At 35.3% G+C, this 22,498-nt stretch overlaps 1 protein-coding gene across 1 annotated transcript; it reads right to left on the reverse strand.

Annotated features, from left to right (window-relative positions):
• Nucleotides 1-678: 678 nt before the first annotated feature.
• LOC117782912 (circadian clock-controlled protein) lies at nt 679-22,212 on the reverse strand. Its single transcript, XM_034620009.1, has 7 exons — nt 22,194-22,212; nt 22,006-22,047; nt 1,597-1,689; nt 1,361-1,514; nt 1,154-1,287; nt 937-1,086; nt 679-884 (listed from the first exon to the last, which is right to left on the reverse strand). The coding sequence occupies exons 1-7, from the start codon at nt 22,210-22,212 to the stop codon at nt 679-681; spliced, it is 798 nt and encodes a 265-aa protein (XP_034475900.1).
• Between the last annotated feature and the right edge of the window lie 286 nt (nt 22,213-22,498).

Genomic DNA, 22,498 nt, shown 5'->3' on the forward strand with positions numbered 1-22,498 from the left:
ATATATCTCAAAAAATAACACAACACACTAAGTATGGATTTTCGACCGATCGCTCCTATGGCAGCTATTGGTATAGTGGATCAATTTCAACCAAATTTGGTGAAGATGAATATATGTAATTAGGGTGGAGTGAAATGTCTTATTCTTGTAGACTTTAATCTGTAGAATTTATGTTATTCAATCATAATAAAAGTTAAGAGTTTAAAAAATCAAGCTCAATAAAATTATCTAGATGACTGGAAAAGTGTTAGGAATACTTTTTCCGGATGCATTATCTTGTAAATCCTGAGAAGCTTTTATTCATAATTTGAATTATGAAAATTAATCGTTACTCTTATTTTTCGATCAAAAAATTATAAAATATTTATTATTGAATGTCAACTTTTATTTTCACTTTATAATGTAACTCTTATTTACAAAAAAACAAAATGTATGAATTATATTATGATTTGTAAAATAAGATTATTTTTTAAAACTAAATAGAAAAAATTTAAAAAGTAAGTTTTCTATTAATTTTTTTATGCAAACTAACATTTTATTTTTCTTTTATAAATTTTATTTAAGAAATCGTAACCGTTACGGTTTCTGGTAAAAAGTCTTGAAATTAAATTAAACGAAGTTTATTTATCCAGCCGAAACCAATTTATAAATTGGAAACTTTTAATATTTTAAGGAATATTACTTTGGCTTCGGCTTTGCCTTCGTTTTTCCATAAAGTTGTTCCGGCGTTGGAATATCGCTAACAAAGTAATTCGCCGGAATGAAGTGGAATATCTTTTTCAGAACGTCCAGCAGAATATCCTCGATGGTCTGTGTGATCACTGTATAGAGAGCATCGGCCAGCATGCGCCAGTTATCATTGAAGAACTTGTTGGTGCTTTCCTCTAGAAAAGGAGTAAACATTGGCTAAAAGAACCAGACAGTCCAGTTACTTACCTAGTTGCTTGTTGCCGTTGAACAAATTTGAGAAATAGGACTTAAGGCCATCAATTTTGAAGTCAACGCGACAGCTGGTCACATTGTAAAATGTGAAGCCGCCCTTTTCATACAACCGCGTCTTTGTGTGCATGATGACAGTCATGTTGTCTTTGTGGGTGTGTGTAAAACTGATAAGATTTTCTCAATACACAATTGGCTGTAAGATAAGGCTTACCTGCGTCCAGAAACACCTGACCACGCCCATTCAGAGGTATGAGGAGAATGCGCCCAAATAAACTGTAATCACCTTGGAGCTTCATCACTGGCAACGTGAAGGTTGTCTTCCAGCTGTAATCCTTTTTGAAAACACTGTCGGGCAGAGGCAATGCAATTAACTGTTATTCGCCCAGTGAGGAGCCAATGAGGGGCCAGTCCCACTTACAGACTCTCCATAACATTGGTGTGACCAAATCCAATGATTTTCACGTTGGCCAGCTCGACTTTAAGATTAATCGCATTGCTGTTGCCCTGGGATATTCTGATGCGATTCAAGTGGAATGGATCAAAGCTTTTGATACTTGTCAGACCCGGAATGCCTGTAACACACAGTGGGTGGGTGTGTGGGTGTATGGATGCATGATTACCGTTAGCTGACCTCAATTGGGGTGTGCGACTCACCGTCGTTCAGTTTGTCGAAAAGCTGCTGGATGCTCTGGGTGGAGCAGTTGACGAAATTCTTATCGGCTATTTTACATTGTTTAATGTAATCTGCTGCGGTTTGATTAGAATTTAGGTTCAGTTTTATTTGATTTCAATTGAGTTGAATTTCAAAATAAAAAGACACACATAAATGCAGAGAAACAAGTCCGGTTTAGTGGTGCAATATTTGGCAAAATGCAGTAAGTGGGTTAGTCACAGCTGTGTGCCGGCCTTCCAAGTTTGGATTCTATTGGCCGTTTTGTTTAGTGTGTATGTGTGTTGTGTATGTAAAAAATATTTTTTAATAATTATGATTAAGAGCATTGCTTGGCAAAAACAAATTATTACATTTGATTAACACTTATATCGATTAGACCACATCCATTCCAACAAGGTAAGCACTCATTGCTCAGTTGTACGATTGTTAACCAAACCTACTTGATAATTAGGAGCGATTGTATCACAATTCACTTGACACTTACGAGGCTCTGTCAAAAATGCTTCGTCGCCTCGAACTACGCGAATGGCCAATGCCAAAAGCACAACACGCCCCAAAAGCATCCGCATCTTAACCACAATCAATGATCTGATTGATCCCTCGTTTAGTTTTCCCAACCGCTTGTGCGTCTAGCTTTAACAAGCTGTGAATGAAAACTGAATGAAACGCGCGGTAAACAGTTTACAATTTTCATATTTGGCACTTCACTTTCAATGAAGCCGCTGTCGGAAAACTTGATTTGAGTGCGGCTCAAAGATTTCGCAACTTCAACAGCCACAGCAACAACATACAACAGCTACTGCCACAGACGATTGCTGTGGTGTGTTGCCACAGTCGAACAGCTGGTCAATAGACCACCGAGCTGAGAAGAGAGAACAGATGCAGTTGTCGCTACCATTTCATCATCGACTACTTGTCGTTTATCGTTTGTCGGTTTTCTCAATTTTTGGTGGGGAAATAAAAACGACGCCAATAAAATTCGCAAGTGTACGCAAAGTGTTGCGCTTGACTAGCGCTCAAATTGCAACATCGGTAACAAGCAATTGATTCTGCGATTAATTTAAAAACCGATCCGAGCACACATAAAGTTGATTGTTGCTCTCGAAGATTTGGCTTTCGAGATGGATGGGCTTGAACTTTATGTATTGCAATATCTGAGAGCGACCTAATGAAATGTTCACATATATAGCTAACACAGCATATGGCTAAAAAGAATCAAAAGAATTTACTTTAGTTTTGAGAATATAACAAAATCTCGCTTCCATTACAATTCATATTCTAAATCTAATTGAGCTTGAAGATATTCACTTAAAATTTCAAAATAAATCAGTTTAGATAAATTCTAATAATGAATAATATCATCTTGCCAATCACATACTTATCAAGATAAAACGATACAAACATATGACAAAAATATAAATGAACGCATTCTCGCAAACTTAAAGTACTAAAATACATTTTGAACCATTCAGAGCATTATCAGATCATACAAGTGCTAGTCGAATTTAGATTAATCTTTTTGCTTACCTTACAAGTTAGAGACCATAGTAAAATTATAATAACAATAAATAATTTTTGATGTGTTAAATGAATTTAATTATTATGAAAAGCATTCCTAAAATTTATAATCTTGTTGAATGTGAAAATAATATATGCCAGTCGACTTTAGCAATTTGGAATATATGTTCAAACAAATTTCAAATGTTTGTTTTCAGAAGCAATTCTTTTAAGCTTGCGTCAGACGAAAAAAAATCTTTTAAAAACTTTTAAGCCGACACTTTTTTGCCAACGCACGATGGGTCCGCAGGGCGCAAAGCGTGGCACTTATATGCATTCGATAGAGAAATCTTCAAGGATAATGCCCCTGTCAGACTAGCACATTTTGCTGAAAAACTGTCAGGTGTCGTGTGAACACACAAAAATAGGACCTATCCTATTTCCATCGGGTTTCTGGTGTCGGTCAAATGCCTTATATTTTAAAGTGTGACCAGACTCTGTGAAAACAAAAACCGTTGGGATTTTTGTTTGATATCCGATGTGAATTGTGTGAATGGCACAATTTACTGTCGGTGAAAAAGTGTCGGCTAAAAAGTGCCCGACTGAACTGGGCATTACAAACCAAAAAAAGTTTTGAAATCAGGTACAAATTGTAGGCATCCTTTCAAAGTTGACCCATTTTTATTGAGTGCAAAAATGCGCAAATTTTACAAAAAATTAAAACTCTAAGCTGAATTGTAGACAAGTTATGCACCGATCTTTATGCTTTTGATTTCATCTAAAAAGAATCTTTATTTTTGATGAAATACTCGACAAATTTCTTAACTTATTTATAATTTTTACCAGAAATGTATTAAACTAGGCGGCCGGTGCTACAGTCGAGCATACTCGGAGACTCCGTACTTACTATGGCAAAAACTAATAATGGAAAAAATTAAAAAATATTTAGTTAATTTAAATGCATATTCTATCATATTGGTAGCAATGTCTCATAAAACATAAATGATTTTCATACTAAGAATTGATTTTCGCCCGATCGGTATTATGACAGCTATATGATATAGTGGTCCGATTTGAACCAACTTTGGACAGGATATATAAAACCAAGTTTTATGCATATTAAATCAGTGTGGTTACGATATCTCATTAAACAAAGAAGTTTTTCATACGTAGAATTAATTTTCACCCGATCGGTCTTATGACAGCTATATGATATAGTTGACCGATTAGAACCAACTTCGGTAAGAATGTATAAAACTAACTTTAATGCATATTCTATAAGTTTGGCTACGATATCTCATAAAACTAAAAAGTTTTTCATACTGAAACTTGATTTTCGACCGATTGTTCCTATGGGCGCTATATGATATAGTGATCCGATTCAAAAAAGAAACAAACTAGACCTCCCTACAATATAGAGGAATCTACATACCATATTTGGTGTCTCTAGCTTTTAAATTGTTCTTATAATTTGGATATAAAATTTTTTTTTCGATTTGTGGGCGATAAAGGGGGCGTGGCCGAATTTTAAAATAAACTTGATCTGCTTGCAATATAGAGGAACCTACATACCAAGTTTGGTGTCTCTAGCTCTTATAGCCTCTGAGATCTAGGTGTTTATAGAGAGGGACGGACTGGCAGACAGACAGACAGACAGACAGGTATTCTACTTGATATTTTGATAGAATATTATTTAAAAAATAAATTTTATTAAATCCTTCAATTATTTAATAGAAATACTTAACTATTGAGGCCTTAAATTTTGGTTAATGTCTAAATTGTTTAATTTTGTTTTTATTCAATTGCAGATGAATTGGTCACTTATTTCAATTGTCACAGGTCCTTTTAGACCCCGTACTTAAAAAAAGTACAGGGGTCTATTGGGTTTCTTTTAACGAATATGTGCTTATCAGCATCAATAGACAAGTCGATATAGCAATGTCCGTCTGTTTGTTTCAGAATTTGGCCACGCCCTCTTTATCGCCAACAAATCGACAAAAACAATTCATATCCAAATTATTAGAGCATAACACACATATTTGTGTTTTATATGTATGTGTGTTCTTAACAAATCTCGGAAATGAACATTTCGCTTTGAAAAAATTAAGTCATTAAGCTATGTATCTTAACCAAACTAACAGCATATGCATCTGGGCTATTCTTTTAATTCATGACCAAAGTTGGTGCAAATCGGACCACTATATCATATAGGTGTCATAGGATCGATCGGGCAAAAATCAAGTCTTAGTATGAAATCTTTTTTATTTTATGAGATATCTCAACCAAACTAATACAGTATGCATTTTATACATCCTGACTTAAGTTGGGACAAATCGGTTCACTTTATCATATAGCTAGCATAGGACCGATCGTTTGAAAATCAAGCGTTGGTATGAACATTTTTTTTTTTCTTTGAGTTATTTTACCAAACTAATAGAATATGCATATCAGTTAGTGCTAAAAATCCTAACCCATGTTGGTTCAAGTCATATAGTTGTCATTGCAGCCATTAATCAAAAAATTGTATTTCATCAATTCTGCTGCGTGCCAAGCATTTAAGAATTTTTGAATTTTTACCAGTTTAGCTTTTTCCACAATAAGAACGGGGTCTCTGACAGTCGAATACGCCCATCTAGTTTTTTTTAATTTTGCACGTAAGCAAGTAATATTTTTCAACTTTGACTGACAAACATGAGTGCTCAAATGTAAAGCTCAAATGCTTATTAACAGAGACCGTAAATAAGTGTTATGTTAGCAAATTTTAACTAAATAAATCAATAGGATAGAATTATGTTAGGATAACATGCAATACACCAAAATTTCTTATCTTTGTCGTAATTAGCGATCTAAGCTAAAAACTTTTACTTCCAATAAAAATTTATAAAAATCATTTTTATTAAAAATGTAAAAAATAATAATTTTTTTAATAAAAATTTAAAATAAGTGTTATTTTTGATTTTTATTTTAAATGTCACAAATAAGAGTTATTCAATAACTTTTAAGTATAAATAAAAAAAAAGTTCAGTGGAATGTCTTTTGAACCAATTGGTGCGTTACAAATTTTTTAAAATATTCTTATTCTGGGCTTCAGCAAAAAGCACCAAATCCGGTTGGCATAAATAGAATAAGAATATCTTTAATTTTTTTTAACACACCAATTGGTTCAAAACACATTCAACTGAACTTTTTATACCCTGAACCCATTAAAAATGGGCAAAAAAGGGTATATTGTGCTTTCCACTTTTAAATAAAAATTATTATTTAATTATTATTTTTTTTACTAAAAATAGAAAATAAATGTTATATCGTTACTTTTAAATAAAAGTTTGGAATTAATTGTTAAGTTCCGTTTTATTATATTTAAATTTTATAACAGTTACGTTCCCTGCTTTTTAATTTTTTAAAATAATAAAATGGCCCACCTGTGCGACGGTAATTTTTTGTCATTCACATTATTCGCATCAGTTGTCGAACAAAAAGAACATCGGTTTTTGTTTTCACAGAGTCTGGTCACATTCTGAACAATTTAATACAAAAATGGTTCCATACAGTAGGCATTTGACCGACACCTGCTTTAAAAATCTCTGGTGTGTGAAAAAAATGTATGATCTGCCCTAAGCTACCTACGTCCTTGATAGTGGGGTCATTATTTCCTAAAGGAGGCTGGATCGCTGCGGACGGTACTACGACTTTTGTAAGTTAGTTTCGAAATAGTTAGAAAAAAATGCTAATATGCTTCTAAATATTTATAGTTCAATAGTTTAAGATAAGTCTTTTGAATATATATGTAAGTTCGTTATTAAATATGTTTCAAATTTATTCAATAACCTAAAGGTTTATGTTGTAAAATTAGTCACAGTCAAAGACATCATAAATAAGAGACATTTTGATCTTAGCAAAAAGGAAGTGCAACATCTCAAGTCAAGAATTTTTCCTGCAGTCCACTGGTCGCATTAGTGTCCTTCAAGTGGCTTCTTAGTGCCTACGCCAAGAAACCTGACCAGAAGAGAAAAGGGCGCACCAAAACAAACGACGACAACTTAGTCAGACATAGTGCAACATGCAACAAAAACGAGTTTCATGCATGCCCAGCCCATATATCAGGATAGATGTCATGCCCCCTAGACGATGCCAAATCAGTGGCAGTTCCATTTCCACCACTAAGGGAAGTCATTTTTCGAACATGTATTTTTTCACAATAAGTCTTTTCTAGTGCCAGAAGGTGGGTGTTTCTGGAGTCCAGTCTGCGTGCTCTGTTAAGGAAAACTTTTGGTATCTCTTATCGTTGCCTGCATGGCTGTTTCTTGTGTACTTTTCAATGGATTTATGCTACCGCCCACACCCGGCCTTCTTAAGTATTTCTTATTGCGTTGGCTGTTAAGCGCATTTTTCAATTACTATAAAGATAGGTTTACATTTATTTTGGGGGCAATTACTAAAATTAAGTAATTTTTCAAATTGATTTTTTTAATGGAATCAATGATATCATTTAATAATAAATACGAAAGTTAAGAAAACTAATTTACCAATATGCATTGAAAATAACAATGTTTGTATTGCTGTTCAAGTTTAATTTGCTGAAGTCAAACGTTGTACAAAGAGTGTTCCATTCCATCGTTAAATTTCTAAGTTAAAACAATTAAGAAAGTCTTGAGTCGAGAAATTTTTTTTTTAAATTTTGATTCATATACATTTTATTCTGTTTTAGTAATTTTATAAATGTTATTATAATTTGTTACTAGTGGGATTCGAACCGCAGCCTTCTGTTTCACAAATGTTTCTAACCAGAGCGCCATGGGGCCACGATTTGTTTGATAGTACATATTTATACTCCCATAACAATTTTCATTCTTATATTAAGATTTTAAGATATTTTAGATTAATAATCTTAGTTTTAGTAATTTAAAATTATCTTATTTTAAGAACATAATATTTAAGATGAATGTTCTTGATTTTAGAAGTTGGTTTTTTTTCAGTGTATTACTTTGAAAATATTGTGGAGGCAGCACGGGGCGTGGCTTAAATTTGAAGCAAACTTGATCTGCGCGGGGTATATAGAAATCTGTGTGCCAAGTTTGGTTACTCTATTTTTTATAGTCTCTGAGATCCAGGCGCTCACACAGACGGACGGACGGACAGACGGACGGACGGACAAACGGACGGAAAGACACACCTGGCTATATCAACTCGGCTGTTGATGCTGATCAAGGATATATATCCTTAATGGGTCGGAGGTGCCTTCTTCACCCTGTTACATGCATTCCAACGAACACAATATTGGGTATACTTATTTTTTAAGTAACGGGTATAATTAATAGAATGTAGTACAAATATCGCTGCTCAAAATTATAAAAGAAACAAAGCTTACACAAATTTATGTATTTTAATTTAAATTTCCAAGAAAGTGACTACATCCGAAATAAAACCGTATATCAATATATTGAAATTATATCATATCCTTGTAAATACATTGGGAGTTTTCCCGAAACAGATTCGAATTTGGTTTTATTACAGATTTGATTTTGCCGATCAGCTGTTCACAGCTGCTCCATACAAAACTTATAGAGTGCCCAGACAAAATTAAAAAAATAATGCGAAAAGTGTTGTAACCCTAAACATTTTTACGAAATCTGCTTTGAGCCAGATTTCCTTTTCGTTTTATTTCGATAACATGTGAAACCGTTCATTTCGATAACATAATTTGGTCATACTTGGTGTTTGTTTACATTTTGTTGCGTGCCTTCCAACGCCTTGGAGCTTCCGAACCTAATTCATAATTGTGGCTACGAGAATATGTTATATAAGTATCTCCTTATGACCTTTGCTCATTCTGCCTTCATCTGTTGCTAGCTTTTATAATAGATAAATTAAGGACGATGAGCGAAGACGGACGAAATCATTTAATGACTATCTCCATAGAGCAAGAGAAAGCCAGCACAATCAGTTACGAGGAGATCTTTAGGAGGAGATTTTGTAGTTTATTTAAAAAAGGAATAAACAAATTAAGAAAAAAGGGCCACCAATATTTTTTTGACCCGTGCCCCGAAAAGCTAGGCTTTGAAACAAGCAGTCAGGCATCTTCTTCAAATTTTCTATGAAAGAGCATAGGAAAAGCAATTGTCTATGAAAAGGTGTATTTACGTAAGATGACGTGTTTGACACAGTTCTCTCTGAGAGCCAATATAGCACTTTTGACAGTTTCACTTTGGCCATACCTAGGTGAAGTCTTCACCACAGCTGGTCTCTTCTGAGGTCCCAAATGTTTGACAGTTTGCAGGCAAACGTCGTTTGCTATCTCATTTTAGTGCTTACCGAAAGAGGGAGATAGCAATAGTTTTTTTTGGATCTCAGCACATCGACGACATCACCTAATAGTAAATATATCTTGGATATGGCGAAATGCTCTGCGTGATAAGATTCGGCTCAAAGATACTTTCTCAACAATAAAATAATTGCAGTCTCAACACTTTTACGTACAGTTTTGGTAAGCTCATGAAAGTTAAGCAATTCAGCTTATCATAATAATTTGGCAAGCGAAGCAAACAAAAGATGCCCCACATGGAGCAGTGAGCCCTAAGCCATTATTAAGTTCTAAAACAATGAGCACAGCATTAAAAATAATTATCTTGGACTTCTGATCACAAGGAAAACCCTTTGTCCATACACCTTTTTAAAAGGATTCTCAACTCAAATCTTCAAAATTCTGGCCACACGACACGACACACGGAGACTATTAAAAAATATGCGCATGTTAATTTAAATAAAGTGCGGAGGCAAAGAAAACAAACAAAAGGACAACAGGCAGGCAGGCAACGAGGCAAATAAAAGCGCAACCGGTCAGGGACACTTGGGAAGGACAGAGATAGGGACAGAGACAGGGACAGGGGCAGAGGCAGAAGCAGAGCAAATATTAATCCGCAAAAAGGAATTGTCACAAATTGTGTGCTGGCTGAGGTGGCGGCAACTGCCCGCTGGGCAAACAACAGCTGCAGCAGCAGAATAAGAAGAACAAAAAAAGGGCAAAAGCTCTGTCCCTTTGACCAAGGGATAGGGTGAATAGGGCTGTTGGGTGATCGAGTAATGGGGAGGGGAAGGACGGTCTAACCTTGCCAACACTGATTGTTTCAAATCGCAAGTTTGGCTTACCTTTTTGGGAATTAATTTGGCAAATAAACGCTGACAAAATGCAGGCAACTGGACAAGGACAAAGCTGGATTCTGGTTGGGCGTGGCATTGTATGAGCCAACTAATAGGATTTTGATGATAGTTGCCCTGGTTTGCCTTCTACTTCGACCCTCTGGCGTTTCAGCCGCCGCCATAATCAATTTTTGGCCAGGTTTTTTCTGTTTCTATTTCTGTTCGTCTGTTGCTCGGTTTGTTGCTTGCTTGATGCCCTCTCAGATGATTGTACCCTGTGACCCGTGAAATGAGTTTTGCAATGTGTGCGCGTGTGTGTGTGAGAGGCGTGTGTGGTGAGAGTAAAGGATGCTGGTCAAATGAAATTACCAACACATTCAATGGAGAAAAAGCTGCTGCCGCTGAGCCGAAAAAGCCAAAGCCAAATGCTGCACCGCATTTCGTATTCATAGCATTCTCTCTCGCTCTCACTCGCTTCTTTTATCTCTGTCTTTATCTTTAAATGCGATTTATGTGTGTGTGTGGTGGTATTATAATTAATTTCAGTGGCCCAAATATGTAAATTTGATTATGAGTAGAAACAAAAATAAATTCATAAATATTACGCATACGAAGCGTATTCATAGTCTCTTTATTAAAACGGGTAAAGGGCGGCTTCTAAGCCGCTTAAACTGACTGCTTTCAAAACGTAAGGGCAACGGATCTGTTGCCACATGTGACCACGTCCATGTCCATGTCGCAGTTCATCAACGGACAACTTTGGCCGCCATTCTCGTAACGAGGACCAAACTTTTGTGTTCTTTTGTTCTTTTTTCCCCGCGACTTTTTGACTTCAACTTTAAATGAATTTCATAACATTTTTTATGTGGTACGCTTTCCAACATTAGTTGGAAGCCAACTTTGCAAATATTAGTCACAGCAAAAAAAGTTGTCCCACTATTTCATCGCATAATTTTGTGGCTATTTTAATTAGCAGCAGAGTTTCCAGCTTGCTCAAGCTAATTATTAATAGCCAGCGTTTTCCATAGATCAATTTCAGTTAAATAACAAGATGAATATACATATGTTACAACTCATTGACTTTATTTTCAGATTTATATGGATTAAAAATTGGCAATATTTAAAGTTGTTAAAAATACATAGGAACAAAAAAACCTCTTTACTAGATAGGATACTAGTGGATATCCAATTTTGCGAAGAACCATATTAAATGTTGTAAATGAATAATAAAAAGAAAATATGTTTGGCATTAGGCACTGCACAAAAAACCTATTTTTGGGCATAAAGAATCGGGAACATTATGCGCAATGCTCCGAGTTCCAAGCATAAAGAAAAAAAGACTATCGTCAATAGACATTTACATCGTAAAGAAATTTTTTTTTAAGTTATTAGAAATTTAATTTTTTGAATATGAAAAATTTTATGGTACGCCTAAAAACCTTTGTCGCGGTTTTTTCCAAAAGTCGAAGAGCAAACCATTCCAGATTTCCGATAAGAAGTAATTCCTTACCATAAAATTTAAGATTTTGAAATTTTTGAACAAAGAAAACAAATTGAATTTTAATCTCATTTTGAGAAAGTCCCGTTACAATTTTCAAATTAATTTATCTTTTGAACACGCTGTCGGATTGGAACAATGGAGGTACCATTGGACGCGTATTTTCGAAAAAGATTTTCACAAGGAACTATCCACTGCAATAATTTTTCATGTTATGGCTATATGAATTAGTTGTCCGACAATGTTTTGATAAAGTGTTAAAAGCATAAGAACTAGACATGGGCATGGCCGTGCCGGTCCTCGTGCCCCATTTGTCTTTATACAAAATATTTATGTCGGGTCGAAAATCTCATTTCGTGCATTGGGTCTTAGTAATCACCTGTCATCATAGCTCTATAATAGACAACAAATATTCAACAAAAGAAGTTTCTGATTTCGCTAAAAATTCGACTCAGAGGTATGAGTATATTTGAGCTATGAATGTACGAGGTGTATATGCATAACATTACATAAATAGTTTTACATGTTATTGTTTAATATATTTTCTCCAAACTTTACCATAAATATTTTAGGCTTTATTAAATAAATTAAATCAATAAATTAAATACTAGTTCTAAGCCAAACTCCCGACGAGACTCACTAGGAAGTTGAACAAGAGAGCTAAGTAAATTTGCAAAGCGAACAAGAGTAAGGAAATAACCAGCAGCTAGAACAACAAATAAGAAGTATGACTAAATCTTGGCAAAGAAAACCTATTAGTTGTGTGCCATATGAAACTGTGTAGTCAAAGCAACTAAAACTGTAAATTTCAATAGAGCGAGCTAAGCAAAGTTTGGAATAAACAACAAAAACAGCTTAAGCTATCGCCAGAATACTTACAACACTGTATAAGTGCAGAAATGTCCATACAAATAGGACAAATGAAAAGAAACCCGTTTCGATTTGGGTTTTTACCTTGAATTCTTTTTTTTTTTTTTTAAATTAAATTGGATTTTAATTTCAAGGAAAAATTATAACAATAAAAAAATTTTTATTGTATTCATTTGAACCAAGCTCGAACCCAAACCTTATGTTTAGGGGGTATATAAACTAGTTCGTGAGCCGAACCTAAGTCTTGCATTATGGTTCGAGCCGCCAAACCGAACCTTTAACAAAATTTTGGAGATTTGCAGCCTTGCTTATACTTAATTAAACAAATCATTCGGCTCTTGCGTGAAAAATTGTAAAAAGTATGGACCAAAATTTAGAGATATATATATTAAGATTATATTTGCTCTATTTTTATGACCCTAGCTGTAGTTAAAGGACAGCTGCATAGAAAGAGACAGTGTCTGATGTGTTGCAGGCAAATGGAGCAAAGTCATCAACGCCTCTTGGGCTGTTGTCTGCTGGTAAAGGTCTTGGTTTAAGTTTAGGTTTAGGTTTAGGGGCTTCGGTGTGGGCTATCATCATTTGGGAACCTTGGCAAATAATTTGAAAAATCAACACTGACATTCAGACGATGCGTCGATCCGCCTCAAGACAGCAATTTGCGCCAAAAAGTAGACTGCAAATTGCGCCAAAGTTTCTGCTGTTGTCCTGAGCTGATATTGTTGTTGTTGTTGTTGTTGGCCTTGAAATTGACGCAAAAGTCAGATTTGGAAAACATACTTTTGCCATTTTCGAAAATCACACTTAGCTGCTTGTTGTCGTTGCCCTTACTCCCTATACTGCAGTCTGTTAAGTTGTTTGTGTATTTTGCTGTTGATACTTGAGCACTGAAGTAGATGAAAGGCTTTCGACATTGCCAGTGCGTAGACCGGAGCATAGACAAGGTTCAGGAATCGGCTTGAGAGGATGGGAATCCGTTGACTTGTTGTTTATTTATCGCAGCGTGTGCGGCTTTTTTAGTTTAAACACATTCCTGTAGCTTCCATGCTGAAGTATGTTTGCCAATTGAAATGCTAGACAAAGTATCTATATACATTCATGATGATGATGTTGATGATGATTTCTGGGTAGAGATAGATGTACGGCGCAGACATAGACTCCTTCTAAATTGATGGGTTCGGATTGCGTTATTTTGTGGCTTTAAGGTGTCACGTTGCGCTTTTGAAGACTCACAATATATTTTTTTTATTTAGGTTAAAATTTAAATTTATTTCAATTCAGTAAATACAAAATACATTACGATTTGTATCATACCTATTTTTCGAGAGTTTATCCATCGAGACAAATAATAGAAAAAAAATTTACATATATCGTGAATGAATTTCAGCAAACGTTTTGCGCAATAAATTTCATTCAGTCTAAATCGACTTGGACAACAATATAAAAGTTGAATGTAGATTACAATAAATCTAAGGAAGGGTTTAAGCCAAAGCTACTGCACTCGAGGATTCCATTTCTTTATCGTCTATTCAAAGTACCATATAAATAATTAAATCGTATTTACTGTCGACAAATTTGCTGACTGTGCAAGAATAATAAAAATTAAAGATTTTGTGGCTCAAAAAAATAATTGAAATGAAATGTGTGACAGTACTTTTGCATTTTGCAGTTTAAATGGACAGAAATGCCAAATGGAAATATCGAGCAACAACAACAACAATAATGACGAGATCTGTACAAAATTTACTTTGAAAGCTAACGAAAATTTTGTGCTGAGCGCGTGAAAATTAATTAAAATATTCCTGTTATTGCCAAGCGCCGCCGGAGCATAACTGAATTTTAATTGAACGCAATCAATGCGAATTTATGGAGTCCATTTACACTTCCCTTCACCCACAATACTCTTTGCCTATCCCATCCGATGCTATCGTAGTTAAGCAGTTTGTCGGTCCTCTAAAGCTCTTTGCAATTGGTGTTAATTTGTCTGCGAGAAAATATTTAATAAAAACAATCAACTTTACCTTTAGCTTCAATTCAATGAGAATATCTGTTTTCCTTTTTAAAAGGAGCTCGATTCTAGATAAGGGCAATGAAAACGTAATTAAATTTAAGGAATTTCAACGCGATATAAAGTTGAACGGGTAGAAAATGTTTTTGGGGTGCCCTATAGAATTTTGTTATATGCATACTGAAACTTTTTTATCTCTCATTTATAAGACTAGATGATACTGCTCTGTTTTAATCAATTATGAAGACGTAAATAGAATATACGTGACAATTATTAAGCCATAATCCTTGTATCTTTAATGAAGATTGTATCATTTTGCTCATATTTCATAGTTTATTTTAAGAGCATACCCTTATTAATTACACTTGTTGCAGTATTCAATTTTCAGAAGACCCTAAAAATATGCCTTAGATTTTTGTAAAAATTCGAAAGAGGATTTTAGTGTCTTTTCCTTGGTATGAAAAATAATTAACATACTTTTATGTAATTAGATTAAAATATATTCTGAGTAAAGTGAATCAGATTATTATTAATAATATAAGTACTTCTGACAGTTCTTAAGACTTCCAATTATTTTCATATCTGTAGGATCATAAAATGCATTGTTGACTGCTTCTATAAGTCTGGAAAGTTTCGTTTACATCCGTCCTAGGTACGAGTATCGAGTGTGTAAAGTAAATATGATTGTAATTGTCTCTGCACATACACGTAGTGCAATATTATGTAAATGTAAATGCAATTAAATATATTTGCACTTACATATATCAGAGTGGTGCAATCTGATATTTATTTGGATTTTAAAGCTTGCAGTGCAATTGTTGTTCATGGCATTCGAGTATAAATGCATTTCGATATCAAAGAGCAACGAGCAGAAACAACAATGGAAAAGTCGAAATGAAATAAATCGAGTAGAGAAAATCAGTGTGACAGGAAGAAACAATTTAAGCACGTTGGACAGGATAATCCGTCGGCCGTATTAGTGTCTGTAACAATGCAGTAATGCACACACACACACACACACACACGCACATGGAGATGTAGATGTGGATGTACATGTGGATGGCAATGCAGCTTACACAGTTTGAAAACGACATGGTCGTAGATTCTGCAAAAAGGATTTCAGGAGCAAACGAACCGAAAATTGTACACGATGACGACAACGACGACGGCGATGTAGCAGGATGACAATGAGAATGGCGACATTTTCTAATGCAATTGTTATTCGCCTAGGTGCGAGAGTGTGTGGGTGTGTGCGTGTGTGAGTTTGTATCTTGCAGATGCTTACTATATGTACCTCTCAGTCTCTCAGAGTTTCTCTCTCTCTCTCTCTGTATGTGTGCTTGAGTGTGTAATTGATTTTATCGGTCATGTTAATTTTGATTAAATATGCAAATCGACGATACAAATTCGCATTTGCCACATACCCACCATACACACACACACACACGCACACACACACATATACAAATGAAATGGGAGACACGTGCAACCCAGGCCAACTGAAAGGTGGATTACCTATGGAGGAGTTCTCGGCGAGCCTTAGTTCCCCCTATTGACAGTTATTATGTTACGGTATTATCTCGTTATTTATGCAGCAGATGACAAATGCAATTTGTTGTTTGCACATTGGACCTGCACTGCAAAATGGCAATGGCAGCCAAAAATGGATGCAAGGACATGATAATTTCCAATCATTTGAATAATCTCCACCTGGCATCACAACCAGTTTTGAGTCAGAGTCACAGTCAGAGTCCGTGTCTATGTCTATGTCTTTGTCGATGTCCGTGCTTCTGTCCGTGTCCGTGTCCACCGTGGGCTATGAAAATATTAGCTTAAGAAAATATCTAACGAGCTCTACGTGCTGCGGCATGCGAAAGTGTTCCTGACTGCGGCCAATTGCCCTGGGGCGTTTTACGAGGGCAGGAGGGGGCGTGGTCTATTAGCTGCAGTGGACAGTGGTTGACTTTGGTGTGGTTTTGAGTATTGATTAAAATTGTGGCATTTGTGTGATAGAATGACATGAGATGCATCGATAATTATAATAAGCCATTGCATTTGGGCAATTTATTGCAAAGACATGTCTTGCAAGAGTATAATTTTATACTCTGAATTTACCCCAAACACTTCACGAGCCCCAGAAAGAAATCCATTGATTTTACGTCTACGACGTGCTTCTTATCTCCACTGCATAAGCTGTTTACCTATGTTCAAATTTCTAATCACAAATCGAAATCACTTGTTTAAAAGTGGCACAGGCAAACACGAATATGTCCGGCGACAACATTGTACTCGTATATACTTACTTACTCGAAGTTCGTTATATCTTATCAGGGCTATAAATGGCTCTAAATTTTAATATAAATGTGGGCCGTCAACTCGATAGAAAGAACTGTGTACAGTCCCAGCTAGTAAGCAAAGGCATTTGACTTAAAAATGGTGGATACAAAGAATTCTAGAAAATACTTAAGGGCATGATTCTCAAGCTGATTTACCTAAAGTTTCTGGGACAATATCATGAAATTAATGTCGAATAATTGGCTGCCAAAAGCTGCAGCTGTCATTGATAAAGTCAATATCATGAAGATCCAGTTTGAATGATCTGTGATTGATGGATGAAATTCTAGTGTGCAACTTAATCTATAGATAAGAACAAATTTTCAAGATCTTGTAGGTTGCAATGTCTTACGCAGAAGGGAAGGTATTTGTATACACGTATAGTCGAATATGTACATATATGTCGATAAGGAACCCCTGTATCATTGACCTATACGTTGCCTACGTGCAGTTTATTCACCCTATGCTTAAATGCAATTCACATGGTGCTAAAAAATTGAAATAGAAACAGTCATAAGGCATATCTAATTGCCATAGAGCTTGACAAATGATGTTGGGTATATGACTGCTTCGCACAAAGGAGGAGGGACAAAGGACATCTGCAGGTTGCTGCCATTTCGATGGCGGCTGGAAAATGTTGCAATTGTTGCCTGCAGCTACAGCAGCGACATCCACATCCACCCGGCAACAGGCAGACACTCGAAACGACTGCAAAAGGCAGAGAAGTGAGGTAGGGGAATGGTGGAGGGAGCTCCTGAGTGTGTGAATGGTGTCATTAAACGATTTTTCATTGCAAGCTGCCGCAGGTGAAATCCGCCCTGGCTTAGGTCGATGTTACGCCACTCTGTTTGACTGTTTGATGGTTTGATGGTTTGACTTTTACCGGTCCTCGACCTCTTGGCCCAGCGACCGACCAACTATTACACTTTAAAGCGCTGTAATTTAATATTTTTCCATTTCTTTGCACTGAATGACTCCGGAAATTGAAATTCATCTTTACCTGTGTGCAATGGTGGGCGACAAGGGCGGAAATTATTATTTCTTTATCAATGAGTTTTCACACAGTTCCTCACCTTCGCCATTTTACACCCAATTTTGACGGGCCAAGTTTTTTATGAATTGTTAGCTTGGCTACATCTTTCCCACTCTTCCCACTTAGCCCTCCATATTTTATCCCATTATAAAAGTTTCTGCATTGTCCAAGACTCAATCAGAGAGCCCCCAATTCTTGCAGAGGCGTTTGTGCATTTACGATGATTATGCAATCACAACACGTAGTTTTTAATCAGTTTTACGTGCGAATATTCCCGAAATGTGCTCGAAACGGACAAGCAAATCGATGGCCTGTCATTTGTGGAATTTAATTAAATTCTTAGAATTGTTCATGAAAAGCATTATGTATTGATCATTCGATTTCAATTTGATGGTCCACTAAACTGGATAAATTTCTTTTGTCTGTGCAATTGCACAATAATCGTAAAACTTTCATAACGCATTCGTATATGAGTTTTCTATTTATTATCCGATGGGAAAATAAGTTAAAAGGATATTATATTTTAGAGGTCTTACAGGCAAATGTTCAAAGAGGTGACTATACATACATGACTACTTATATGTGCTGTTTGTGCTATAAAAGTTCTACTTATTTGACTTTCCTATACCGATCCGATAACTATCTAATATCATCTCGAATCTATCAGATTAATATAAGAGGGTACGTAATGCTTGATGTAGGTAGGTAATGCGTGAAATGAATGGGTATATAAAGACATAAAAGCAAATAATATACTTGTCGTTGCACTTGATAAATTTTTAATAGTCGACTGAATCACTTAGCTTGGCGCCATGTTTGGAATGTTATGAAAAACTTAACACAGGTGTAATGCCGACCAGTCATATAAAGATTATTTTCAGATTATTATATATTTTTTCCAAGAAAATTAAGGTGAAGTAAAATTTATTTTAAACAAACAATAGGGTTCTTTGATATGATACCCACGTGTTATTTTAAGTAATATAAGAAGTCTGAAAATATATATAAGACAAATAATATGCGATCTTTTATTCATCTCGTGGTCGACATAGTCAACTATGGTTATAGAATCTAACGATTGAGCGTTCTTAAAAGGACAAACTCAAATTTAGCCACCGACTTATAGACAAGTTAATACACGGTGACTATAAAGTTGGAAATAATTGGAAATCAAAAATAAAAGTACATATCAATATATATTTTCGCCATAGTATAAGATAAGATATGCCACATTCTTTTGTGTACCCAATAATCGAACGCGAAGAATAATAGCCATGAGGTAGAGCCGGTGGAGTTGGCTTATGCAATCGAAAATGTTAGTTTACTTAGTTGGTGGTGCTAGCGGAAATAGCCAAGCATAAAATTGATTAGACAAGAGATCTGGGTTAGTGTTTCTAAGGGCCATGTTGCAATAGGTGTGAATTATGGTTGGACTCATTGGTAAAATCAATCCGAGCACCTGTGACTAATATTTTTAAAAATCTCTCTATTCCTCTGAAAAACAGGAATTCGGGTAGGAAAAGCAGAGAACTAAAATCTTTCATGAATCACATGACTAAAGTATGTAGTATAATCCGTGAAACATATTAAAATTAAATTGGATCATTATACAATTTTTTCCATCAGCCATGTTTCAGTTTTTACAAAACTAAATTTTATATGATAATCAAGATTTCGAGCCCTATTTGTGAAAAAACGTAATCGCCAAAAGTGTATCGTGTATCGCTTACATTATAATTGACATTCCAATATCTCCGTAAATATAATATATACAATTGAATTTTACTATTCTGGGTACAGATGCTGTTGGTATTTATCATTTCATAATATTTTCTGGATTTCTGGGAAATGTCTCTGACATCATATTCGCAAAAAAGGGCGCGAAATATTTGTTTACTCAAAGTTTTGAATTGGAATTTTTTTATATAAACTCTCTTTCTTTGAGCGATTGTTACTGAAACTAAATAATATAGCTTATATTGTGTTTATATAGGGTATATTGTGTTCGTTGGAAGGAGGCATCTCCGACCCCATAAAGTATATATATTTTTGATCAGCATCGACAGCCGAGGCGATATAGCCATGTGTGTCTGTGCGTCTGTCTGTCCGTCCGTCCGTGTGAGCGCCTAGATCTCAGAGACTATAAGAGATAGAGATACCAAAATTTCACCCACAGAGTCCAAATGCGTTGGAGCAGGTCAAGTTTGTTTTACATTTTTGACGCCGCCGTAAATCGCGAAAGAACGTCCATCCGTCTGTATAATTACAAGGATCTCAGAGACTATAAGAGATAGAGTAACCAAATTTGGCAAATTTCTTTTAGATATGAAGATCTTGACTTAAGACTCAAGGTAAAAGTTGATTCACGTAGGCTTTATCAAATTCATTTCATTTCTTAGTTTGATAACAATAAAAGCCTATAGTAAACGTATTTTTATTTTTAGCAAAATTTTTAATCTTTTTAGCTTGGTAGCAAAAAATGGGTTCTAGAGCCCATTAGATTCGTGACAATTATGGTACACTATTTTAAACACCTATATCACCGAGACTATACAAGTTATAGCAACCAAATTTGGTGACAATACTCCGGGGATGTTGATCAGATCAAGTTTATTTTAAAATTTGGCCACGCCGACTTTCGCTCACGTAAATGATATAAAATCTAATAACAAGAGCAATTTTAAAGCTATAGCCTTGAGACTTGGCACACAAGATGGGCAGACGAGTCCTGAGGTGTGCTGAAATTTCGAGATCGGCTATTTAACAGAGAAGATATTTGAGGACATATGATATATGGAGGATATACAATCACCAGGATCTCAGAGACTATAAAAGCTAGAGCTACCGAATTCGGTGACAATACTGCCATGTTGCGCACGCGAATCAAGTTTGCTTTAGAAATTGTATAGATTACCATCTTTATGATGTATGCTGAAAATTTAATTCCGATCGTATAATAAACAACGAATATATTAAGGAAATAAACACACATGGTACACATGTTATGTTAATGTTATAATAACTTAATATAATTTTATTTACATGTTACACGTTACATCAATGTTATATGAACATAGTACATAACATATAGATATGTTATATGAATTTAATGTTAATTAATTTTATGTTAATATACTTTTCTTCTGTTAATTCAATAGTTCATTAAAAAATTTGTTAATTTATAAATGTTATATTTGCATATATTTATGTATGTTTGATGGTTAGTATGCTACACTTTCTTTTATTTTCACATTTTTAAAGATAAAAGTGTCAATTAAATTAAGCCTCTGTACGAACAGAAGTTTTTAAGTATTTATTTATTTAATAACTGGTCATTTAATCTAACTGCCGCGAAGATGTGGGTAGCGAGCATATCACTGTCGAGTGGGCTCGACTGTAGTCCTTTCATACATCACCGCGAGCGAAGAGAGCCGGGGGTAGGCAAGCGTAGCGAGCAGGGGCGGAGCCCCCTTGTTATTCGTAAAATCGCAGGTTTGATTTGTAATACGATTTTGATATTATGGAATCAGGTTGACGAATACTTCTGTGTGTGACTGAATAAATTTGTTTTTGTATTTGTAGATATGCGGCTACATATTATAAATGTGAGTACGTGTACTTTATTGTTGCGTGTCACCTGAAGCAACATATTCGACTTGAGCGCTTAGTACTCGTTCTTATTGAAACAGACTATCGTTTTGATTGATCTAAAAGATAATTATTTCTATCCGAAAGACCTTTTCGTAATTTGATAGAAACTCCTTAAACAATTTATGTTTTGAATTTACAATATTTGATTATCCCATGAACTGAATTTTTCAATTTGTTGCTACCTTCTTGTGTTCATCAACCGATTGGTATTTATCAAAGGCAATGTCTGTATCTTATCTGTCAGAGTTTACTGGTAACTGCCGCAGTAGAAGCAAGTATTGATATTATAACCGAAAAATCAGTATATGAATATATGTAGACATATATAGGTGAAGTACATACGAGTACGAGTATGTACTTACGTATATATATTTCAATTCGAATATAGTTTGATTTTGGGGTTTCTTATCAACAACAACGAGTCGACACGTTTGACGACCTTTTACACAATTTCTGTTTGCTACTCGCGCGTTGTTTGCTCAGTGACGGCGACAAATACACAGTCAGAAACGCAGGTAGTGCCCGATGTTGTTGGATATACTATATGTACGTAGGGTTAAACTGGACATGCTGATAAGGCAAGGTGGTGAAAATAACTAACAGTTGTAGTAAGTTGAGAAAATAGTTTTACTCGTAATATAACCCTTTATATGTATGAGTACTCGGTGGAGAAATACCACTAAAAGTCTAACCTGTTGGCTCGATTCGTCATATCTATCTGTATATCGAACCTTTTTCACTTGGCGCATTTTATCCATGCCACATTCGTCATGAGGCCGTCATATCTATATAAGTATGTGACTTGTCACAGTCAACGTTTACCACTATCGATAAGAGTGCCCAATCCAAATCCAG

The sequence above is a fragment of the Drosophila innubila genome, assembly GCF_004354385.1.
Source record: "Drosophila innubila isolate TH190305 chromosome 2R unlocalized genomic scaffold, UK_Dinn_1.0 1_C_2R, whole genome shotgun sequence".
NCBI lineage: Eukaryota > Metazoa > Arthropoda > Insecta > Diptera > Drosophilidae > Drosophila > Drosophila innubila.

What these genes read in the sequence shown, in the direction of transcription:
- LOC117782912 (XM_034620009.1), bottom strand. An exon ending in TTTCGACAAACTGAACGACG is followed by an intron (nt 1,515 to 1,596) that starts GTGAGTCGCACA and finishes TGTGTGTTACAG; the next exon opens with GCATTCCGGGTCTGACAAGT. An exon ending in CAACGGCAACAAGCAACTAG is followed by an intron (nt 885 to 936) that starts GTAAGTAACTGG and finishes CTCCTTTTCTAG; the next exon opens with AGGAAAGCACCAACAAGTTC.